Source organism: Nerophis ophidion, linkage group LG03 (assembly GCF_033978795.1).
Source record: "Nerophis ophidion isolate RoL-2023_Sa linkage group LG03, RoL_Noph_v1.0, whole genome shotgun sequence".
Lineage (NCBI taxonomy): Eukaryota > Metazoa > Chordata > Actinopteri > Syngnathiformes > Syngnathidae > Nerophis > Nerophis ophidion.
Genome location: NC_084613.1, coordinates 20,249,703 through 20,271,941, shown reverse-complemented (window position 1 = coordinate 20,271,941; position 22,239 = coordinate 20,249,703). Strand labels below are relative to the sequence as shown.

Sequence of the window (22,239 nt, the reverse complement as noted above, 5' to 3'; positions counted from 1 at the left end):
AACGTTTATTGAGTGTTGTAAAAAGAGAATGTGATGTAACACAGTGGTGAACATGCCCTTTCCCAACTACTTTGGCACATGTTGCAGCCATGAAATTCTATCCATCCATCCATTTTCTACCGCTTATTCCCTTTCGGGGTCGCGGGGGGCGCTGGCGCCTATCTCAGCTACAATCGGGCGGAAGGCAGGGTACACCCTGGACAAGTCGCCACCTCATCGCAGGGCCAACACAGATAGACAGACAACATTCACACTCACATTCACACACTAGGGCCAATTTAGTGTTGCCAATCAACCTATCCCCAGGTGCATGTCTTTTGGAAGTGGGAGGAAGCCGGAGTACCCGGAGGGAACCCACGCATTCACGGGGAGAACATGCAAACTCCACACAGAAAGATCCCGAGCCTGGATTTGAACCCAGGACTGCTGGAACTTCGTATTGTGAGGCAGACGCACTAACCCCTCTGCCACCGTGAAGCCCCATGAAATTCTAAGTTAATTATTATTTGCAAAAAAAAAAAAAAGGTTTATGAGTTTGAACATCAAATATCTTTTCTTTGTAGTGCATTCACTGGAATATGGGTTGAAAAGGATTTGCAAATCATTTTATTCCGTTTATATTTACATCTAACACTATTTCCCAACTCATATGGAAACGGGGTTTGTACATAATGTGGTATCCATCATCCATTGTGAGCAGCTTTCTAGGTTTACACGTAGTTTACAGTCTCATCTCGACTCAAACGGACAAGCCAGAGAAGAAATTAATTGAACCAATAAAGTTTGGAATTTTGCCTGTCATTCACAATCCCCATGTAAGACATGAACATGTTTAGTACAAGTACAAGGTAGCTAACAATGCAGTGAATAGGAGTTATTTATTCTGCTCATAAAGCTCTCTAAAAAACATCCAAACACCACTAACAATACTTCATTTTCATCCTGTGACCTGAATATTAACCAGGTATTCGTGTTATTATAAGCGCTAACACTGAGGAACTACTTTTATCCACTAAGTAACTATCTTATAAAGCTTTACTGACATACTGAGCTGCTTCATCACCTCTGAGTTGGTAGAAGTTATTTGTAGATTATAAATTATGCCTTTCACTTTTATAGTACAAGGTTGTGGACATAAACCGATAAGTTGGTCAACTTTGACATCCAACTTATTCTGGGAGATGGCAAGAAAGATACGATTTGATTCGATTATTGGGGGTAAGGATTCCATTCAGAATCAATTCTCGATTCAAAACGATTCTTGATTCAAAATCAATACTTTTTAATAACATTGGGTGCCAGTTCTATGATTAACTACATTCCTCCATGGAATAACAGCTCTTATACAGTTCTATATTACTTAAAAAGAAACTTGGTTTTGGTTAATGCAATTCTACCCAAACATTTAATAAAGTCAAATACAAATAAAGCATCAAGAGAAGTATCCCACACTTCTCTTTTGTAAAGTAAAACTGTAGAGCAGATATGATCATCTACATCAGGGGCGCTCACACTTTTTCTGCAGGCGAGCTACTTTTCAATTGACCAAGTCGAGGAGATCTACCTCATTCCTATTTATAATTTATATTTATTTATTTATGAAAGAGACATTTTTGTTAACAAGTTAATGGTGTTTAATGATAATACAAGCATTTTTAACACACATAGATTCCTTTCTTTCATGAAGACAAGAATATAAGTTGGTGTATTTGATTCTGATGACTTGCATTGATTGGAATTAGACAGTGGTGCTGATAACGTCCGCATTTTCAAATGGAGGAAAAAAAAAGTCCTCCTTTCTGTCCAATACCACATGAAAGTGGTTGGATTTGGCATCTCATTTGTCCAACTTGCATACTCGTTTTTAAATACTTTGTTATGAGAGTAGCATATGTGTGTGGCCCTTTCATGTCTGGCAGCAGGTGAGGGACGTCAGTGACTGTGCGGGTGGGCAAGCAAGTGAGAAAGCGGTCGCTGAGGGCGGGGGAGAAATACATTGGCATCAAACTCCGTAGCTTGCTAGCTTGTGCACGCTAGCTTTCTGAGACTCTTATTTTGTTAGCACAGGCAGGATGAAACAGGTCTTTTATGGTGAAGACAGGAGCTGTGCAGTCGGTCTTTAGAGTTTTGACAGTGGGTACGAAGTCTCTAGAAATAAAATGTGTTTCCCTGCATCCACCCTGTTAGTGTTTTTTTTCTTAAACATGAGCTCGCAGCAGCCAGCGTCATCTCACAAGATCCTCGGGTGCCGAGAATGTCAAACAACTGACGAAAGTGAAGTCTTGGTATGATTGATGATTGCTCATTTTTATGTCTATTTTTTAATGCCTGGCTTGAGATCGACTGACACACCCTCCGAGATCGACCAGTCGATCGCGATCGACGTAATGCCCACCCCTGATCTACATCAACAATATAATTTGACTGAGTGACTGGACAGACAGATTAAAAATCCCCCCTCCCCAATTTTCTAAAAAATATATATTTAATTTGTACATATTTATTAATTTTTTTAAATCTGTGTTTTGGATTTTTTTTTTAACAGATTACTAATCGTTTCAATTTAGAATCACGACTCATTTGAAAACACGTTTTTTGACAACCCTAATCAATAATATTAATAATAATCAAATGTAATACATTTAGAACATATAATAATAATATACAATGTATTAACGATGTACAATACAAAAATAATATACAGTATAATAAGTTAAGATGTATGAATAATCTATTTATAATAGAATCGTAGCCCCTGAATCGTAATCGAATCGTGAGGTGCCCAAAGAGTTCCCATCTCTGAATGCTTTTGCAGCAAATAAACAATACAAGTATTATCACCACTGGAGGACTGGAAAACGAGGCTGAACAGCCAGCAGCTGACAAAAAGTGCAATGCTAATCGCTAAGCTTACCGCTTGAAACAGCTCAATAAAATGGATTTTATTAAATTTTAAGAAGTGTAGCTGAAAGTAAGCAGCTGTTAACAACAAATTACCAATTAGATTATTAAAAGTTAGAGATAGGATATTATTACAGTGCCTGTGTAGACAGGCAGGCGTTCACATAGGGGAGGGCAAATCGATCCATATATCAGGTTATTATCAGTATATGATCGATATTAGCATGGTAAGATGGATATTTTCATTGTCCCAAATTAATTTTGTTGTCGTTTTTGTTATCGTTTACAAACTCAGGGAAAAAGTTCCTGGACAAGCAAAGAGTTTAAACGGGGACTGCATTTTTTTTTTTTTAGAATCATTCACCATCATGAAACACATGACGATGGATGGATTTTTTTTTAATGTAATCTAACCCCTAAATAAACATACATATAAATCAGCTTGCAGCCAATGGGGGATCCTCTTTAAAACCAAATAAAAAAACATCCAAAACAGCAAAAAATAGTCAATTTACATTTCTTGACTTAAATGAGTATTAGTGATATTGTTATTGTAAGCGCTAACGCAGACAAATTATTTACAGCGGCGCCGTGATCACTAGCTTGCGTGCCGAAATTGACATCATCGAGTGGCGAGCTGCTTCCTCGTTTCCTTGCTTGTGGAAGTTTATTGTAGATCATAAATTATGCCTCTCACCTGGATAGCAGAAGGAGGAGGACGTATGCCCAACAAGTTGGTACACTTCGACAGCCAAATTCAGACCCGATACTAGCGAGAACGACAAAAAAAGACGCTTGGCCCCACACCCTTTTCTTCGTGAGGATTAAGTGTCATTTGTCATCTAAATGGGAATATATTAACATCCTAGAAGTCGGGATCCTAATGACAGCAGACATTGTACAGTAAGTGTTGTTTTATTATGTTTGTTGGCTCTCAAAGTCTGCAGTGGGTAATATTCAGGGTTGTTGTTAAAAAAAATTGTTTTTTTTAATCATGCACCGCGTATGCCTACAATTATGAACATATGTAACTATTATAAATGTGCTACATTACAATTATACTTACATCATGTATATAAAACCCTAACGGAGGTGTTTTGGATGTTTTTTAGGGCTTTATAGGCAGAATAGAGCGACTCTCCAATGCTCCATCTTCAAATTACTTTTGATCGCATTTATTTACTATTTAGAATGCATTAAAAAAAAAAAGCTAAAAAAGTTAAAGTACCAATGATTGTCTCACACACACACTAGGTGTGGTGAAATTAACCTCTGCGTTTGACCCATCCCCTTGTTCACCCCCTGGGAGGTGAGGGGAGCAGCGAGCAGCAGCGGTGGCCGCGCCCGGGAAAAATACATCCGTCGTCATGTTTTCACAATGAATGAACCATAGGCAAAATTTCTAAAAAAAATTTAAAAAATAAATTAAAAAAGGGTAAAAACCACAATATTTAAAAGTGCTTTCGTTGACTATTGTATACAATTAAAGTTAATAATGAACTAATTTAAATGTTGTGTTTTTATCGTTGCACTGTTAAGAGGATCTCGGAATAGAACCCCCGGATTACCCTGTAGTCCTGCAGGTTAACAGACCAGAGGGCCATCATCATAAACTCACTGAATAATGAGTGAAATAATAAAGTGGGCGTCACATCTGAACTGATCACCTCTGCAAGTTTGTAGGGAACGATGAGCCTCTCGCCGACTGTCACTGTCTTCCTGGTGGTCAGCGCCTCCAGCAGCATCTCCTCCTTAACCTGGCAGGGGGACAAGACACAGTAATTAGACGGTCCTTGCAGTACGTACAGTTTTGTAAATAATAATAATAAATGGGTTGTACTTGTATAGCGCTTTTCTGCCTTCAAGGTACTCAAAGCGCTTTGACACTACTTCCACATTTACCCATTCACACACACATTCACACACTGATGGAGGGAGCTGCCATGCAAGGCGCTAACCAGCACCCATCAGGAGCAAGCGTGAAATGTCTTGCTCAGGACACAACGGACGTGACGAGGTTGGTACTAGGTGGGGATTGAACTAGGGACGGCTACTCTCCCACTGCACCACCCTGTTTGGTTAATTGACGTCCTATTTGGATGTACAGGTATGGCGCTAAAGCACCCTGTCCTTTAAAAGTGTCATTCACAGCTGGCTAATGCTAACATCCAGAACTTGTGTGACCTGGATTCAGTGTCATTGTAAAAGCTGGAACCGTGCTGCGTCACCATGGCAACAGATGCTAGCACCCAAGAGGCACTGAACATTTTAAACAAGACAATCCCCTGGTGCTCGCATCCCGGTCTTCAAAGACACGGCCGCAGCTTTCTACGCTTTTGCGGTTGTGGGCGCGCGGAGTCTAATCCGGGCTCCTCGCCATGTGTTGATGACAGGGCGGCGGCGGGAGAAGCAGATGCAACACGTCTCCTCTTTAAAGACGGCCGACAGCTGCTGAGATCACGTTTGTTTGTATGATGTCATGTGTATAATGTAGGGATGTTTACGTGTGACGTAAAAAAAAAAAAAAAAGGCTCTTGTTGGCCAGTTACATCTTGATGTATTGAGAACAGAATGTAGAGAAACATCTGTGTGTGGGAGGGTGACGGGGTGTATTGAGACTTCGCATTGTGTGTTAGGTCAGTGGTTCTCAACCTTTTTCAGTGATGTACCCTCTGTGAACATTTTTTTAAATTCAAGTACCCCCTAATCAGAGCAAAGCATTTTTGGTTGAAAAAGGAGATAAAGAAGTAAAATACAGCACTATGTCATCAGTTTCTGATTTATTGAATTGTATAACCGTGCAAAAATATTGCTCATTGGTAGTGGTCTTTCTTGAACTATTTGGAAAAAAAGATATAAAAATAACTAAAATAAACAAGTGGTTCAATTATAAATAAAGATTTCTACACATAGAAGTAATCATCAACTTTAAGTGCCCTCTTTGGGGATTGTAATAGAGATCCATCTGGATTCATGAACCTAATTCTTAACATTTCTTCACAAAAAAAGAAATCTTTAACATCAATATTAATGGAACATGTCCACAAAAAAATCCAGCTGTCAACACTGAATATTGCATTGTTGTATTTCTTTTCACAGTTTATGAACTTACATTCATATTTTGTTGAAGTATTATTCAATAAATATATTTATAAAGGATTTTTGAATTGTTGCTACTGTGTTAGGTCATGCACAGGGAGCAAAGCCCATTCCGGATGGTGTTGATTGGGTCAATGTTTGCATGCTTTTCACTGCGAACCTCGGAGGGTTACGTCCGAGGTTCCCATCCGTGCTCACAGAACCATCCATCCATCCATTTTCTACCACTTATTCCCTTTCGGGGTCACTCAGCTACAATCGGGCGGAAGGCGGGGTACACCCTGGACAAGTCGCCACCTCATCGCAGGGCCAACACAGATAGACAGACAACATTCACACTCACATTCACACACTAGGGCCAATTTAGTGTTGCCAATCAACCTATCCCCAGGTGCATGTCTTTGGAAGTGGGAGGAAGCCGGAGTACCCGGAGGGAACCCACGCATTCACGGGGAGAACATGCAAACTCCACACAGAAAGATCCCGAGCCTGGATTTGAACCCAGGACTGCAGGACCTTCGTATTGTGAGGCAGACGCACTAACCCCTCTGCCACCGTGAAGCCACTCACAGAACCAATCCATCACAAACGCTACGGTAGTTTGTTCGAATATCATTCCAAATCCATCGAAGACAGTCAGCATTATCGTTATGAAGGCAGCTTGTGTAAAATAGAGTAGGTGTACCTAATAAGTGCACACACAAGAGACCTGCCCATACATTTTACAATTTAAAACGTTTTAGGTGTTTGAGGCACATTATAGTGCTTAGACCAGGGGTCACCAACGCGGTGCTCACAGGCACCAGGTAGCCCGTAAGGACCAGATGAGTAGCCCGCTGGCCTGTTCTAAAAATAGCTCAAATAGCAGCACTTACCTGTGAGCTGCCTCTATTTTTTTAAATTGTATTTATTTACTAGCAAGCTGGTCTAGCTTTGCTCGACATTTTTCATTCTAAGAGAGACAAAATTGAAATAGAATGTGGAAGTCCAAGAAAATATTTTAAAGACTTGGTCTTCACTTGTTTAAATAAATTCATTTATTTTTTTACTTTGCTTCTTACAACTTTCAGAAAGACAATTTTAGAGAAAAAAATACAACCTTAAAAATTATCTCAGGATTTTTAAACACATATACCTTTTTACCTTTTAAATTCCTTCCTCTTCTTTCCTGACAACTTAAATCAATGTTCAAGTATTTTTTTTTTTATTGTAAAGAACAATAAATACATTTTAATTTTATTCTTCATTGTAGCTTCTGATTTTTCGACGAAGAATATTTGTGAAATATTTCTTCAAACTTATGATTAAAATTAAAAAAAAATATTCTGGCAAATCTGGAAAATCTGTAGAATCAAATTTAAATCTTATTTCAAAGTGGATTTTGACCTATTTAAAACATGTCATCAAAATTCTAAAATTAATCTTAATCAGGAAAAATTACTAATGATGTTCCATAAATTATTTTTTTATTTTTTTCAAAAAGATTCGAATTAGCTAGTTTTTCTCTTAATTTTTTTCAGTTGAATTTTGAATTTTAGAGAGTCAAAACCGTAGATAAATTATGTTTCAAAATTTAATTTTCATTTTTTTTCGTGTTTTCTTCTCTTTTAAAACGTTCAATTAAGTGTTTTTTTCATCATTTATTCTCTACAAAAAACCTTCGGTAAAATGAAAAAAAATATACGACGGAATGACGGACAAAAATACCCATTTTTTGTATATATATATATATATATATATATATATATATATATATATATATATATTTATTAAAGGCAAATTGAGCAAAATGGCTATTTCTGGCAATTTATTTAAGTGTGTATCAAACTGGTAGCCCTTTGCATTAATCAGTACCCAAGAAGTAGCTCTTGGTTTCAAAAAGGTTGGTGACCCCTGGCTTAGACGCTAAGGCAGGGATGTCAAACATGCGGCCCGAACAGGTCCATTCTGGCCCGTGTAAAAGTGAGCTGCATTTTTTAGATTAAAAAAACTGCTATTCTAAATGTGTCCACTGGATGTCACCATAGCAATTATTTTAGGCAAGCAAACTAAGTGTAATAAGTATTTTTTGGGGTATTTGCTTGTTCTATTTTGGGCCAAAGTAAAACAAAGAAAACAATGTTGTTGTAGTTGTATTTTTAAGTTATCATGCCATGATTTTACACATCCGGACCATGTGGGAATATATGTTTTTCACCATGCGGCCGCCGGCCACTGCTCTAAGCCCTATCATGTACCTCACACACACGCATAGGCGTCAAACTCAAGTACCACCACATCATTTTCTAAGGCCAACAAAAGCCTGCGTCAATAAAGTAGTTTATTTTTTCTTATGAAATGTATATTTTCTTTCCGCTTTCAAGGAAAAAAGTACATGTACTGCATACAATTGCTAATACTTTCAGTCAATATTATCTAATAAAGTAGCAAATATTAAATTATCATACAGGAGAAGGGGGATTGATAGGGCCACATTCGTAAGGGTTTACCTGACACATGAACCGTGACAAATTTGGGGAGTGCACTATCCCCTTTAGCCGCCAGATGGTAGTGGAGTGTGGAGAGTGGCCGTGCGCAACCTGAGGGTCACTGGTTCAAATCCCACCTAGAACCAACCTTGTCACGTCCGTTGTGTCCTGAGCAAGACACTTCACCCTTGCTCCTGATGGGTGCTGGTTGGCGCCTTGCATGGCAGCTCCCTCCATCAGTGTGTGAATGTGTGTGTGAATGGGTAAATGTGGAAGTGGTGTCAAAGCGCTTTGAGTACCTTGAAGGTAGAAAAGCGCTATACAAGTACAACCCATTTACCCATTTAATATCTTAAAGTATGTTTTGTAGCAATTCCAACTTTGACCATAGCGCCAGTTGCTATATAGAGTGGCCCTTTCCATCATTTTCAGCAGGCTGCATTGCGAGATGATTAAATCCCCTCTTACACGCGAGATACACCCAATTATGGGGCCCATTTGAATCCCTTACCTACTGTTCATTAATTTTTTTTTTTAAATAAAATAAAATATTCAAATATCTGCTTGACCTATGTTTGAATCTATAATAAAAATGTTGTTCATGTTAATAATAGAATAGTAATTACATTTGTATGAATGAAGTAGTTATAATCTGTAATACTGATAAACTATTAGTTTTGTACTCCCTAATAATTTAGCAAATATATCAACTAACTTTACAACTTTTATTTTATGAAAATAAAAATCAATATCTGCTTGTCTTATGGACAAATCTATAATAAAAATGTTGTTCATGTTAATAATATAATGTTAATTACATTTGTATGAATGAAGTCATTATAATCTATAATAATTATAAACTATTAGTTTTGTATTTCCTAATAATTTAGCAAATATATTAAACTTTACAAGCTTTATTTTATTAAAATATAAATCAATATCCTGTGATGATATGGCGAATTGTCCAGGGTGTACACCGCCTTCCGCCCGATTGTAGCTGAGATAGGCTCCAGGGCCCCCTGCGACCTCAAAGAGAATAAGCGGTAGAAAATGTATGGATGGAAAAATCAATATCTGCTTGACTTATGTACAAATCTATAGTAAAAATGCTGTTCATGTTAAAAATATGTTAATTACATTTGTATGAATGAAGTAGTTATAATCTGTAATAATTATAAACTATTAGTTTTGTATTTCCTAATAATTTAGCTAATATATTAACACATTTTACAAAATGTATTTTATTAAAATAAAAATCAATATCTGCATGAATTATGTATGAATCTTTAACAATATATTGTTTATGTTAATATCATAATATTAGTTACATTTGTATGAATTTAAGTTGGAAAGTACTTAAAATGAAAATGTGTATTTAATTGACTTATGATTTCTTTGATCAAGTTATTCATTAATTAAATGAATTTGTATACTTAAACGCTTTTAAACCTAAACTGAGAGCATTTGTCATTTTAATGTGTAGTGTGAATGTCATTTTATGTGTAACTTTGCTGCCTCTTGGCCAGGACTACCTTAAAAAAGGGGTTTTTGATCTCAAAGGGTTTTTTTTCTGGTTAAATACAGGTTAAATTAAAAACAAAAAAACAAAAAACATTGTATATTGTAAAAATGACAATAGATTTTATGGAGAAAAAAAAAACGGCTCCTCAATCGCCAGAATTGTACTATTAAAAAAGCCATGGTACTGTTTTTTTATTTACAGTAATACAATATAAAAACAAGAACCACCATAGATTTTACGGAAAAAAAAAAAATGTCTGTTCAGTCGCTAAAATGTTACCATTTAAAAACATTGGCAATGTTTTTCTATTTACAATACACCGTAATAACACCAACAATCACAGATTTTACAATAAAAATCTGTCCTCTCAGTCCCCAAAATGTTACCGTGAATAAACAGTATTAAAATTTTTCCATTTACTGCCATAAAATGATGATTGAGCTGCCAGGCTATACTTTTTTTTAATGGAGAACCTAAAAATACATCATGATCAAATGCATAGGCATTTGTGTAATAAGTGTCATGATACATTGATATTAATTTACTACTTGCTGTTATAAGCGGCCTTCTGAGGGCAGCCATAACTGCGATGTGGCCCTCAATGAAAACACGTTTGCCTTTTAAAGTGTCCAAAATAGGCATTTTTATGGGTGCTTTTTGCAAGGTCTTCAGAATTGATTTGCCACGTCCAATAAGACCGTGACTTAACCTCACTTAAACGGCCTGTGGATTAATACGTTCACGTTCGACTCTAAAAATAATCTTAATTGTAAAATAGTGCATTAACGGCAACCTTTCAGTGTTTAATGGGTCTTCAAGGCACAGCAGAAAAACGTTCAAAAAGAGGTCAATAGTAATGTTTTCTCACTAAGACTGAAGTATCCAATTTCCACCACGGTTGTTTTTGTCTGACAGAAAGCCCTAAAAGTTGGAGATGAATTTCTCGGAAGCAGAATCCCTTCACACTGGCCTGCCTTACATTTTTGCACTCAGCTGCTGACCCACAGTAGCAAAGTAAGAGTAGGGGCGTCCAAACTTTTTCCTGCGAGGGTCGCTCACATAAGAACTGAAGGATTGGGGGGCCACTTTGATGCGTTGTGTACATTAAAGATACTAAAACCAATGCAATGTAGGTCAATCATTAAACACAACATCCATATCTTAGCTTTGTGTTATCGGTGACAAAGCATATTTGATCTACTTTTGGCCTAAATTATGCACTTTCAAGCAAAAAACAGCTTTATAAACTAAAAACACCAATACTACAGTAGTATTTGCTTCCAGACGAGACCAAAACAAAGTGACCGCGCTGTTCAGTATCGTGGCCACTGATTGGCTCAGCCTCAGTTAGCATTACTAACATTAGCATGCTATTTTTTTAGCATTTTGCAGCCCAATGCAAATCATATAGCTTGGTACTTGACACATGTTAGCATGCTAATTTTTCAGCCAATTTTGCAGCCAAATGCCTCAGACTTATATAACTTGGTACTTGACACGTGCTGTTAACATGTTAACTTTTTTAGCTAATTTTGCAGCCGAATGCGTCAGACTCTTAGAACTTGGTACTTGACACGTGCTGTTAGCATGCTAACTTTTTCAGCCAATTTTGCAGCCGAACGACTCAGACTCATAGAATTTGGTACTTGACACGTGCTATTAGCATGCTAATTTTTTTTAGCTAATTTGCAGCCGGATGCCTCAGACTCATAACTTGGTACTTGACAAGTGTTGATAGTATGCTAACTTTTTCAACCAATTTTGCAGCCGAATGCCTCAGACTTCTATAACTTGGTACTTGTCACGTGCTGTTAGCATGCTAATTTTTCAGCCAATTTTGCAGCCAAATACCTCAGACTTATATAACTCGGTACTTGACATTCGCTGTTAGCATGCTAACTTTTTTAGCTAATTTTGCAGCCGAATGCCTCAAACTTAAATAACTTCGTACTTGACACATGCTGTTAGCATGCTAACTTTTTCAGCCAATTTTGCAGCCGAATGCCTCAGAATCATATAACTTGGTACTTGACATGTGCTGTTAGCATGCTAACTTTTTTAGCCAATTTTGCAGCCGGATGCATCAGAATCATATAACTTGGTACTAAACATGTGCTGTTAACATGCTAACTTTTTCAGCCAATTCGGTAGCCGAATGCCTCAGACTCATAGAACTTGGTACTTGACACGTGCTGTTAGCATGCAAATTTTTTTAGCTAATTTGCAGCCGGATGCCGCAGACTCATAACTTGGCACTCTACAAGTATTAATAGCATGCTAACTTTTTCAGCCAATTTTGCAGCCGAATGCCTCAGACTTTTATAACTTGGTACTTGACACGTGCTGTTAGCATGCTAATTTTCAGCCAATTTTGCAGCCAAATTCCTCAGACTTATATAACTTGGTACTTGACATTCGCTGTTAGCATGCAAACTTTTTTAGCTAATTTTGCAGCCGAATGCCTCAAACTTAAATAACTTCGTAATTGACACATGCTGTTAGCATGCTAACTTTTTCAGCCAATTTTGCAGCCGAATGCCTCAGAATCATATAACTTGCCACTTAACAAGTGCTGTTAGCATTCTAACTTTTTCAGCCAATTTTGCAGCCAAATGCCTCAGACTCATATAACTTGGTACTTGAAACGTGCTGTTAGCATGCAAATTTTTTCAGCCAATTTTGCAGCCGAATCCTTCAGACTCATGTAACTTCATACTTGACATGTGCTGTTAGCATGCTAACTTTTTTAGCCAATTTTGCAGCCGGATTCCTAAGACTCATGTAACTTGGTACTAAACATGTGCTGTTAACATGCTAACTTTTTCAGCCAATTCGGTAGCCGAATGCCTCAGATTCATAGAACTTGGTACTTGACACGTGCTGTTATCATGCTAACTTTTGCAGCTTATTTTGCAGCCAAATGCCTCAGACTCGTATAACTTGGTACATGACACATACTGTTAGCATTTGTCGGCCAATTTTGCAGCCGAATGCCTCACACTCATACAACTTGGAACTTGATTGATTGAAACTTTTATTAGTAGATTGCACAGTACAGTACATATTCCGTACAATGACCACTAAATGGTAACACCGAATACGTTTTTCAACTTGTTTAAGTCGGGGTCCACGTAAACACATGTTGTTAGAGTGCTAATTTTTCAGACAATTTTACAACCAAATACCTCAGACTCATACAACTTGGTATATGACACATTCCAACTGTTAGCATTTCTTAGCCAATTTGGCAGCCGAATGCCTCAGACTCATAACTTGGTACTTGACACGTGTTGTTAGTATGCTAATTTTTCAGCCAATTTTGCAGCCAAATGCCTCAGACTCATATAACTTGGTACATGACACATTCCAACTGTTAGCATTTGTCAGCCAATTTTGTAGCCGAATGCCTCAGACTCATATAACTTGGTACTTGACAAGTGTTGTAAGCATACTAATTTTTCAGCTAATTTTGCAACCAAATGCCTCAGACTCATACAACTTGGTACATGACACATTCCAACTGTTACCATTTTTCAGCCAATTTTGCAGCCGAATGCCTCAGACTGGGTGTGAGTTTTCCTTGCCCTTATGTGGGCCTACCGAGGATGTCGTAGTGGTTTGTGCAGCCCTTTGAGACACTAATGATTTAGGGCTATATAAGTAAACATTGATTGATTGATTGATTGATAACTTGGTACTTGACACATGTTAACTTTTTCAGCCAGTTTTTTAAGCAAAATGCCTCTCAGGCTCATAACTTGGTACTTGACACATTTTTCAGCCTATTTTGCAGCAAATGCCTCAGACTCATACAATTTGGTACTGTGAGCATGCTAACCTTTACATTTGAGTTAGGCTTGCACATTTCAACATTCACATGCTATTTCACCCATAATCGCATATTCTATTTTTTGTGTGTGTAATATTCTAATCTGTGATAATTCTATAATGTCTTTAGAATGTGTCGCAGGCCATTATAAAACAAGCAGCAGGCTGAAACCCAGTCAAAGAGGGACTAGTTTTACACATATTTTATAACTGCTGTTTTAGTACGTACATAAATGTACTTTTAATTGAACAAAGAACATAACTCCTTTGAAAATCATTGAAACCATGAAATTATGTGTTTATTATTAGCATTTTTGTTAAGCTGTACATAGCATTTTTGAGGCTAGTAGCCCTAGTGATATTTACCTAGCGTGTTTTAGTTCATTGAAGATGATTTGCAAGAACAGATAAATTATAATATTTGACATCCTGTTAAAGCATTTGAGTTGTTAACTAGCTTCAAAATGGCCTTTTATTGCAAGAAATTAACTTTTGGATATGTTACAAAAATTGTGTCTAAATCCTCAAAAAACTTTCCGCTCTCTGAGTTTCCATTGAACAAGATGAGAGATGTCCTTGTTCGACCAAGCAAGGTCTTGGAAGATTTTGCTGTGTACGTTGGAATGTGACAAGAGGGGGTTTTCTATTGTCCTCAAACACCTGCCGAAGCTGAATCCAGGACAAGCACAAGCCTGAGGCATCTTCTTGTTTTGTCTTCAATGTGACCGAAAACAATGACTGTTTACATACTCCCCATTTCTGTTGTGACATGTGTTGTTACGTAAACATTGAATATCTAAATAAAAGAGGAGACGAAAACCTTTTTCGTCAGAGTGTGGTGCAGGAACTGTACAGACAGTACAAAGGCCATGTCACTCCTTAAGATTGAGTCCAAATTTAATTCTGACTCTGTTTGATTCTTTGCCTTTTGTCTTGTTTAATAGATGTCATCAGTGCTTGAACCTGACAGGATAATAGCTAGTTTACCTGACACACGGCCATTGCGGAAAAGTCACATGACAACCTCTCCAAAATGTTTCCCTATATATACGTTTTAAGTCACGGACAAAGCCTTATAGGAGACATTTTAAAGTGCTTTTTATTGTTTACGTTACATCGTTAAGCGGGTGACTTTAAGAACGTCATTTTGTGGCCATTAAAAGAGGGCCAGGTGTAAAAATAGATGTCGCTGGTGTGAAGCATCTCTTCATGTGCACTGTCAGCACCAGCTGTGAGAGAGCGATGACGCTCCTCCGGTGGGCAAGTCGTGGAATAAGTTAGGGGGAGGAAAATGCAGCCAAAAGCAAAGAGAGTATTTAGGAAGAATAAACAAGCCCTGCGGTAAAATCTTGCTCCACTTTTTCTTTTTTATTATCCTTCAAAGTATTCACAGTTCAGCTTTGTGGCGGCGCCACGTGCCGCACTCACAACAGCTACACGCTGAATGTGCTCTTTTTTGGAAGGAAATCACCATGAAGATGCTAAAACGTGTCTGTTTGGGCTGTTTTAGGAAGGAAACTACTATGAAGATGCTAAAATGTGTCTGTTAGGGCTGGTATTTAAACAAAATGACCATGAATATGCTAAAACATGTCTCTCTGGGCTGTTTTTGGAAGGAAATGACCATGAAGATGCTAAAATGTGTCTGTTAACGCTGTTATGTAAAGGAAATCACCATGAAGATGCTAAAACGTGTGTCTGTTTGGGCTGTTTTTTTGGAAGAAAATGACCATGAAGATGCTAAAACGTGTCTCTCTGGGCTGTTTTTGGAAGGAAATGATCATGAAGATACTAAAATGTGTCTGTTAAGGCTGTTATGTAAAGGAAATCACCATGAGATGCTAAAATGTGTGTCTGTTTGGGCTGGGTTTTTTTGGAAGACAATGACCATGAAGATGCTAAAACGTGTCTGTTTGGTCTGTTTTAGGAAAGAAATAACTATGGAGATGCTAAAATGTGTCTGTTAGGGTTGTTATTCAAACGAAATGACCATGAAGGTGCTAAAACGTGTCTCTCTGGGCTGTTTTTGGAAGGAAATGACATTGAAGATGCTAAAATGTGTCTGTTAACGCTGTTATGTAAGGGAAATCACCATGAAAAATGCTAAAACGTGTGTCTGCTAGGGCTGTTTTTTTGGAAGATAATGACCATGAAGATGCTAAAACGTGTGTCTTTGGACTGTTTTTGGAAGGAAATGACCATGAAGATGCTGAAACGTGTCTCTCTGGGCTGCTTTTGGAAGGAAATGACCATGAAGATACTAAAATGTGTCTGTTAAGGCTGTTATGTAAAGGAAATCACCATGAAGATGCTAAAATGTGTGTCTGTTTAGGCTGTTTTTTGGAAGAAAATGACCACGAAGATGCTAAAACGTGTCTCTTTGGCTGTTTTTGGAAGGAAATGACCATGAAGATTCTAAAACGTGTCTGTTAGGGCTGTTATTTAAAGGAAATGACCACGAAGATGCTAAAACGTGTCTGTTTAGGCTGTTTTTTGGAAGGAAATCACCATGAAGATACTAAAACGTGTCTGTTTGGGCTGTTTTTGGAAGGAATTGACAATGGACATGCTAAAACGTGTCTGGACTGTTTTTGCAAGACAATGACCATGATGATGTTAAAACGTGTCTGTTTGAGCTGTTTTTTTTTAGAAGGAAATGGCCATGAAGATGCTAAAACATGTGTCTATGTGCTGTCTTTGGAAGGAAATTACCATGAATTGTTTGTGCTGTTTTTTGGAGGGAAATAACCATGGAGATGCTAAAACGTGTCTGTATGGGCTGTTTTTTGGAAGGAAGTAGCCATGAAGATGCTAAAATATGTTTGTCTGGGCTGTTTTATGGAAGGAAATGACCATGAAGATGCTAAAACATATTTAGACTGTTTTTGCAAGAAAATTACCATGAAGATGCTAAAACGTGTCTCTTAGAGCTGTTATTTAAAGGAAATGACCATGAAGATGCTAAAACGTGTCTGTTTGGACTGTTTTTGGAAGGAAAAGACAATGGACATGTTAAAACGTGTCTGTTTGGGCTGTTTTTTGGAAGAAAATGACCATGAAGATGCTAAAACATGTCTGTTAAGGCTGTTATGTAAAGGAAATCACCATGAAGATGCTAAAATGTGTGTCTGTTTAGGCTGTTTTTTGGAAGAAAATGACCACGAAGATGCTAAAACGTGTCTCTTTGGCTGTTTTTGGAAAGAAATGACCATGAAGATTCTAAAACGTGTCTGTTAGGGCTGTTATTTAAAGGAAATGACCACGAAGATGCTAAAACGTGTCTGTTTAGGCTGTTTTTTGGAAGGAAATCACCATGAAGATACTAAAACGTGTCTGTTTGGGCTGTTTTTGGAAGGAATTGACAATGGACATGCTAAAACGTGTCTGGACTGTTTTTGCAAGACAATGACCATGATGATGTTAAAACGTGTCTGTTTGAGCTGTTTTTTTTTTAGAAGGAAATGGCCATGAAGATGCTAAAACATGTGTCTATGTGCTGTCTTTGGAAGGAAATGACCATGAATTGTTTGTGCTGTTTTTTGGAGGGAAATAACCATGGAGATGCTAAAACGTGTCTGTATGGGCTGTTTTTTGGAAGGAAGTAGCCATGAAGATGCTAAAATATGTTTGTCTGGGCTGTTTTATGGAAGGAAATGACCATGAAGATGCTAAAACATATTTAGACTGTTTTTGCAAGAAAATTACCATGAAGATGCTAAAACGTGTCTCTTAGAGCTGTTATTTAAAGGAAATGACCATGAAGATGCTAAAACGTGTCTGTTTGGACTGTTTTTGGAAGGAAAAGACAATGGACATGTTAAAACGTGTCTGTTTGGGCTGTTTTTTGGAAGAAAATGACCATGAAGATGCTAAAACATGTCTGGACTGTTTTTGCAAGACAATGACTATGATTATGATAAAACGTGTCTGTTTGGGCTGTTTTTTAGAATGAAATGGCCACGAAGATGCTAAAACATGTGTCTATATGCTGTCTTTGGAAGGAAATGACCATGAATTGCTTGTGCTGTTTTGGAAGGAAACAACCATGGAGATGCTAAAACGTGTCTGTATGGGCTGTTTTTTGGAAGGAAGTAGCCATGAAGATGCTAAAATGTGTCTGTCTGGGCTGTTTTATGGAAGGAAATGATCATGAAGATGCTAAAACATATCTAAACTGTTTCTTCAAGAAAATGACCATGAAGATGCGAAAACGTGTCTGTTTTAAGCTGTTTTTTGGAAGGAAATGACCATGAATTGTAGGTGCTGTTTTTTTTTAAGGAAATCACCATGACTTTGTATGTGCTGTTTTTTCTAAAGAGAAACAACCATGAAGACGCTAAAACATGTTGTGTTTTCTGGAAATAAATGTGTTTTTGGAAAGAAATTACCAACAATTGTATATTGTGTTTTTGGAAGGAAATCGCCATTAATTGTATATGATGTTTTTGGAAGGAAATGACCATGACTTGTATGAGCTTTTTTCTCAAAAGAAATTACCATGAAGAGGCTAAAACATGTGCTGTTTTTTGAAAGAAATAACCATAAACCGCATGCGCTGCTTTTTGGAAGAAAATGACGATGAATTGTATATGCTGTTTTTGGAAAGAAATGACCATGAAGACACTAAAACATGTTGTGTTTTCTGGAAATAAATGTGTTTTTGGAAGGAAATTACCAACAATTGTATATTGTGTTTTTGGAAAGAAAATTACCATTAATTGTATATACTGTTTTTGGAAGGAAATGACCATGACTTGTATGAGCTTTATTCTCAAGAGAAATGACCATGAAGAGGCTAAAACATGTGCTGTTTTTTGAAAGAAATAACCATTAACTGTATGCGCTGCTTTTTGGAAGGAAATGACGATGAATTGTATATGCTGTTTTTGGAAATACATTACCATGATTTGTATATGCTGTTTTTGGAAAGAAATGACCATGAATACACTAAAACATGTTGTGTTTTTTGGAAATAAATTTGTTTTTGGAAGGAAATTACCAACAATTTTATTTTGTGTTTTTGGAAAGAAAATTACCATTAATCGTATATGCTGTTTTTGGAAGGAAATGAACATGACTTGTATGAGCTTTTTTCTCAAGAGAAATGACCATGACGAGGCTAAAACATGTGCTGTTTTTTGAAAGAAAATACCATAAACTGTATGAATTGTGTATGCTGTTTTTGGAAAGAAATGCCCGTGAATTGTATATGCTGTTTTTAGAAAGAAATTACCATGAAGACGCTAAAACGTGATGTTTTTGGGAAATAAATAACCATAAACTGTATGTGCTGTTTTTGGAAGGGCATTACCATGAATTGTATATGCTGTTTTTGGAAGGAAACAACAATGACTTGTATTTGCTGTTTTTGGAAGGAAATAACCACAAATTTGGGGCGGCATAGCTCGGTTGGTAGAGTGGCCGTGCCAGCAACTTGAGTGTTGCAGGTTCGATTCCCGCTTCTGCCATTCTAGTCACTGCCGTTGTGTCCTTGGGCAAGGCACTTTACCCACCTGCTCCCAGTGCCACCCACACTGGTTTAAATGTAACTTAGATATTGGGTTTCACTATGTAAAGCGCTTTGAGTTACTAGAGAAAAGCGCTATATAAATATAATTCACTTCACTTCACAAATTGTGTATGCTGTTTTTGGAAAGAAATTGACAGTGACTTGTACGTGCTGTTTTTCCAAAGAGAAATGACCAGGAAGAGAATAAACCATGCAATTAAATGTACTGTTTTTGGGAAGGCAATTACAATCAATACATTAAAACCTGTGACAGTGCTGTTTTAGCAGAAAATGTTTATGAGTTGCATGTGCTATTTTGGGAAGAAAATCACTGCTAATGGTATGTGCTGTTTTTTTGGCGGGGAAATAACCATGGAAAAGATAAAAAGCAACTTTATGTGTTATTTTTGGGACGTAAATTGACATGAACAGACTAAAACGTGCTGTTTTTGGCAAAATAATTGACCATAAATTGTATATGCAATTTTTGGAAGGAAAGTGCTGTTTTTTTTCTCATGAGAAATGACCATGAAGAGCTATAAAACATGCGTTTGAGTGTACTGTTAATTACAGTCAAGACGTTAAATCCTGTGACTGTCCTGTTTTAGAAGAACATGATAATGACTTGCATGTGCTGTTTTTTGGTAGGACGGACAGAAAAGGGCAAAACCATGCTGACCTCCAGCAGCTCCGAGACGATGGGGAGGACCTCAGGGTTGCAGATGTCAATGGAGTCGTCTCTGTACGTCTTCTTCTTGTAGCGAATGTTTCCCAGGTGGAGGATGGCCGACAGCAGGCAGAAGATCCTGAGCGTGAACAAAAACGTCTAAATCACATGCTGTACGTAAAAAATGTCTCTTTTTTTTGGGTTGTTTGGTGGCATATGTTACTGCCACATACTGGACTGCAGTGATGGATCCTTTTCATCCTGCATACAGTCGCCTTGGCAGCACACCACATGTGCTGAGCTGGTAACTCGCTCCCACAAGAAGGCTTTTCAGGGGAAATATCTGCACATTGACTGCGGCACACAATACCGCTGCGGTCCACAGCTAATATCTCATCCCGCGCTCCACTTACTGTTTGCGCGTGGCAGGGAGGAAGCCGACCATCTCCATGGCGAGCTGCAGACGCTCAAAGTCGTGTTTCAGGTCCTCGCCCTCCACGCTGAAGCAGTCCTGCTGGTCGACATCAACACGCCATTTTATTGGATTGTGGTTACAAATAGGAGCACAACACCTTTAGGGATGGGTACCGTTTACACCGACACTGGGAAATCGATACCGACACTCAATGGTACTTTTGTGTGTGTTGTTGAATATTTATTGTTTTTGAGAATAAAATCTTATTTTTTACTGCAACATTTGAAAAGGAGCTAATTGTGGTACCTGCTGTCCAGTTGTTATATCTTCTTTTATCATCACATTTCTGAGTCTCATTTGCAAGTATGACATTAAGTGGCAATTTCAGTTGCAAGTCCAAGATGATTGATGGCAGTAGTGTATAGTTTATGACACTTTTGTCAAACTCAAGCCCTAAGGGCCAGATCTGGCCCATCACATCATTTCAGTGGCCCGCCGCATTATTTAAATTGGCACGCCACATCATTTTACGTTGTCCGCCACATCATTCATGTGGCTCGTTGCCACGACAATTAATAAGAGGCGTCACAACAACTTATGTGGCTCGCCGGATCAAAAAAAGTTAATGTGGCCAACCACAACATTTTATGTGCACCACATCATTGTATGTGATCCTCCACATCATTTAATGTGGACAGACTGCATCATTTAAAATGGCCTGCCACATCAATTAATGTAGCCCACAATGTCATTATCTGTGGTCCCCAACATCATTTATAGTAGCCTGTTGCATTTTTTAAATGTGGCCTGACACCACATTTTTTGTGGTCCACCACTTCATTTTATGTTGTCCGCCACATCATTTAAAGTTGCCTGCCACATCATTTAAAATGGACTGCCACAACAATTAAGGTAGCCCACCACTACATTTTATGGTGTCTGTAACGTCATTTAAAGTTGCCTGCAACATAATTTAAAGTGGACTGCCACATCAATTAACGTGGCACACCTCTTCATTTTATGTGGTTCGCCACATTATTTAAGGTGAACTAAGTGCGTAATTTAAAGTGGCCTGCCACAACAACAAATGTGGCCCACCACTTAATTTTATGGCATCTACCACATCATTTAAAGTTGCCAGCCGAATCATTTAAAGTGGACTTCCACAACAATTAATGTGGCCCACGATACAATTTTATGTGGTCCGCCACGTCTTTTAAGGTGTCTTGTTTCTTTATTTAAAATGACCTGCCACAACATTTATTGTGGCCCACGACCACCACATGTCATGTTGTCTGCCACATCATTTAACGTGGCTTGTTGCATTATTTAAATTGCCCTGACACAACATTTATTGTGGCCCACGACCACCTCATGTCATGTGGTCTGCCACATCATTTAAAGTGGTTTGTTGCATTATTTAAATTAGCCTGCCACAACATTTATTGTGGCCCACGACCACCGTCATGTCATCTGCCACATCATTTAATGTGGCTTGCGACGTTATTTTTTATGGCCCAACATGTCATTTTATGGGACACGGCACATACATTTTTTTTGGTTCTCTTTGGTAATAAAAAATAAACACTCAAATATCAGCATTTCACTTTGACTTACTGTCAAATTAAGTTATTCGACCAAACTGTTAATAAAAACAATAATCCTCAAAAAGCTGCCTAATCAGATTGTGTAACGAGGTTATTATACGTGTATACTCACTATTAACGATGTGGCCCCCAATAACAATGAGTTTGACACACCTGGTTTATGTTGGCCCTTTCAGTCTTTGCTGTCGGTTGTGCCCTACAACGTGTTAATAATGTAAGTAGT

General features: G+C 37.8%; 1 protein-coding gene across 7 annotated transcripts in view; it reads right to left on the bottom strand.

Annotated features, from left to right (window-relative positions):
• The window catches only part of LOC133549287 (unconventional myosin-IXa-like), a 244,584-nt gene that overhangs the window by 93,755 nt on the left and 128,590 nt on the right, over positions 1–22,239 (bottom strand). For 4 of the 7 annotated variants that reach the window (XM_061894536.1, XM_061894538.1, XM_061894541.1 and 1 more), the window contains 3 exons: positions 20,408–20,508; positions 20,007–20,133; positions 4,569–4,658 (listed from right to left, as the gene is read on the bottom strand). In XM_061894536.1, coding sequence (XP_061750520.1) covers positions 4,569–4,658; positions 20,007–20,133; positions 20,408–20,508 — 318 coding nt within the window. The remainder of the gene's footprint in view (positions 1–4,568; positions 4,659–20,006; positions 20,134–20,407; positions 20,509–22,239) is intronic. The other 3 variants (XM_061894537.1, XM_061894543.1, XM_061894540.1) reach the window with 1 other exon arrangement.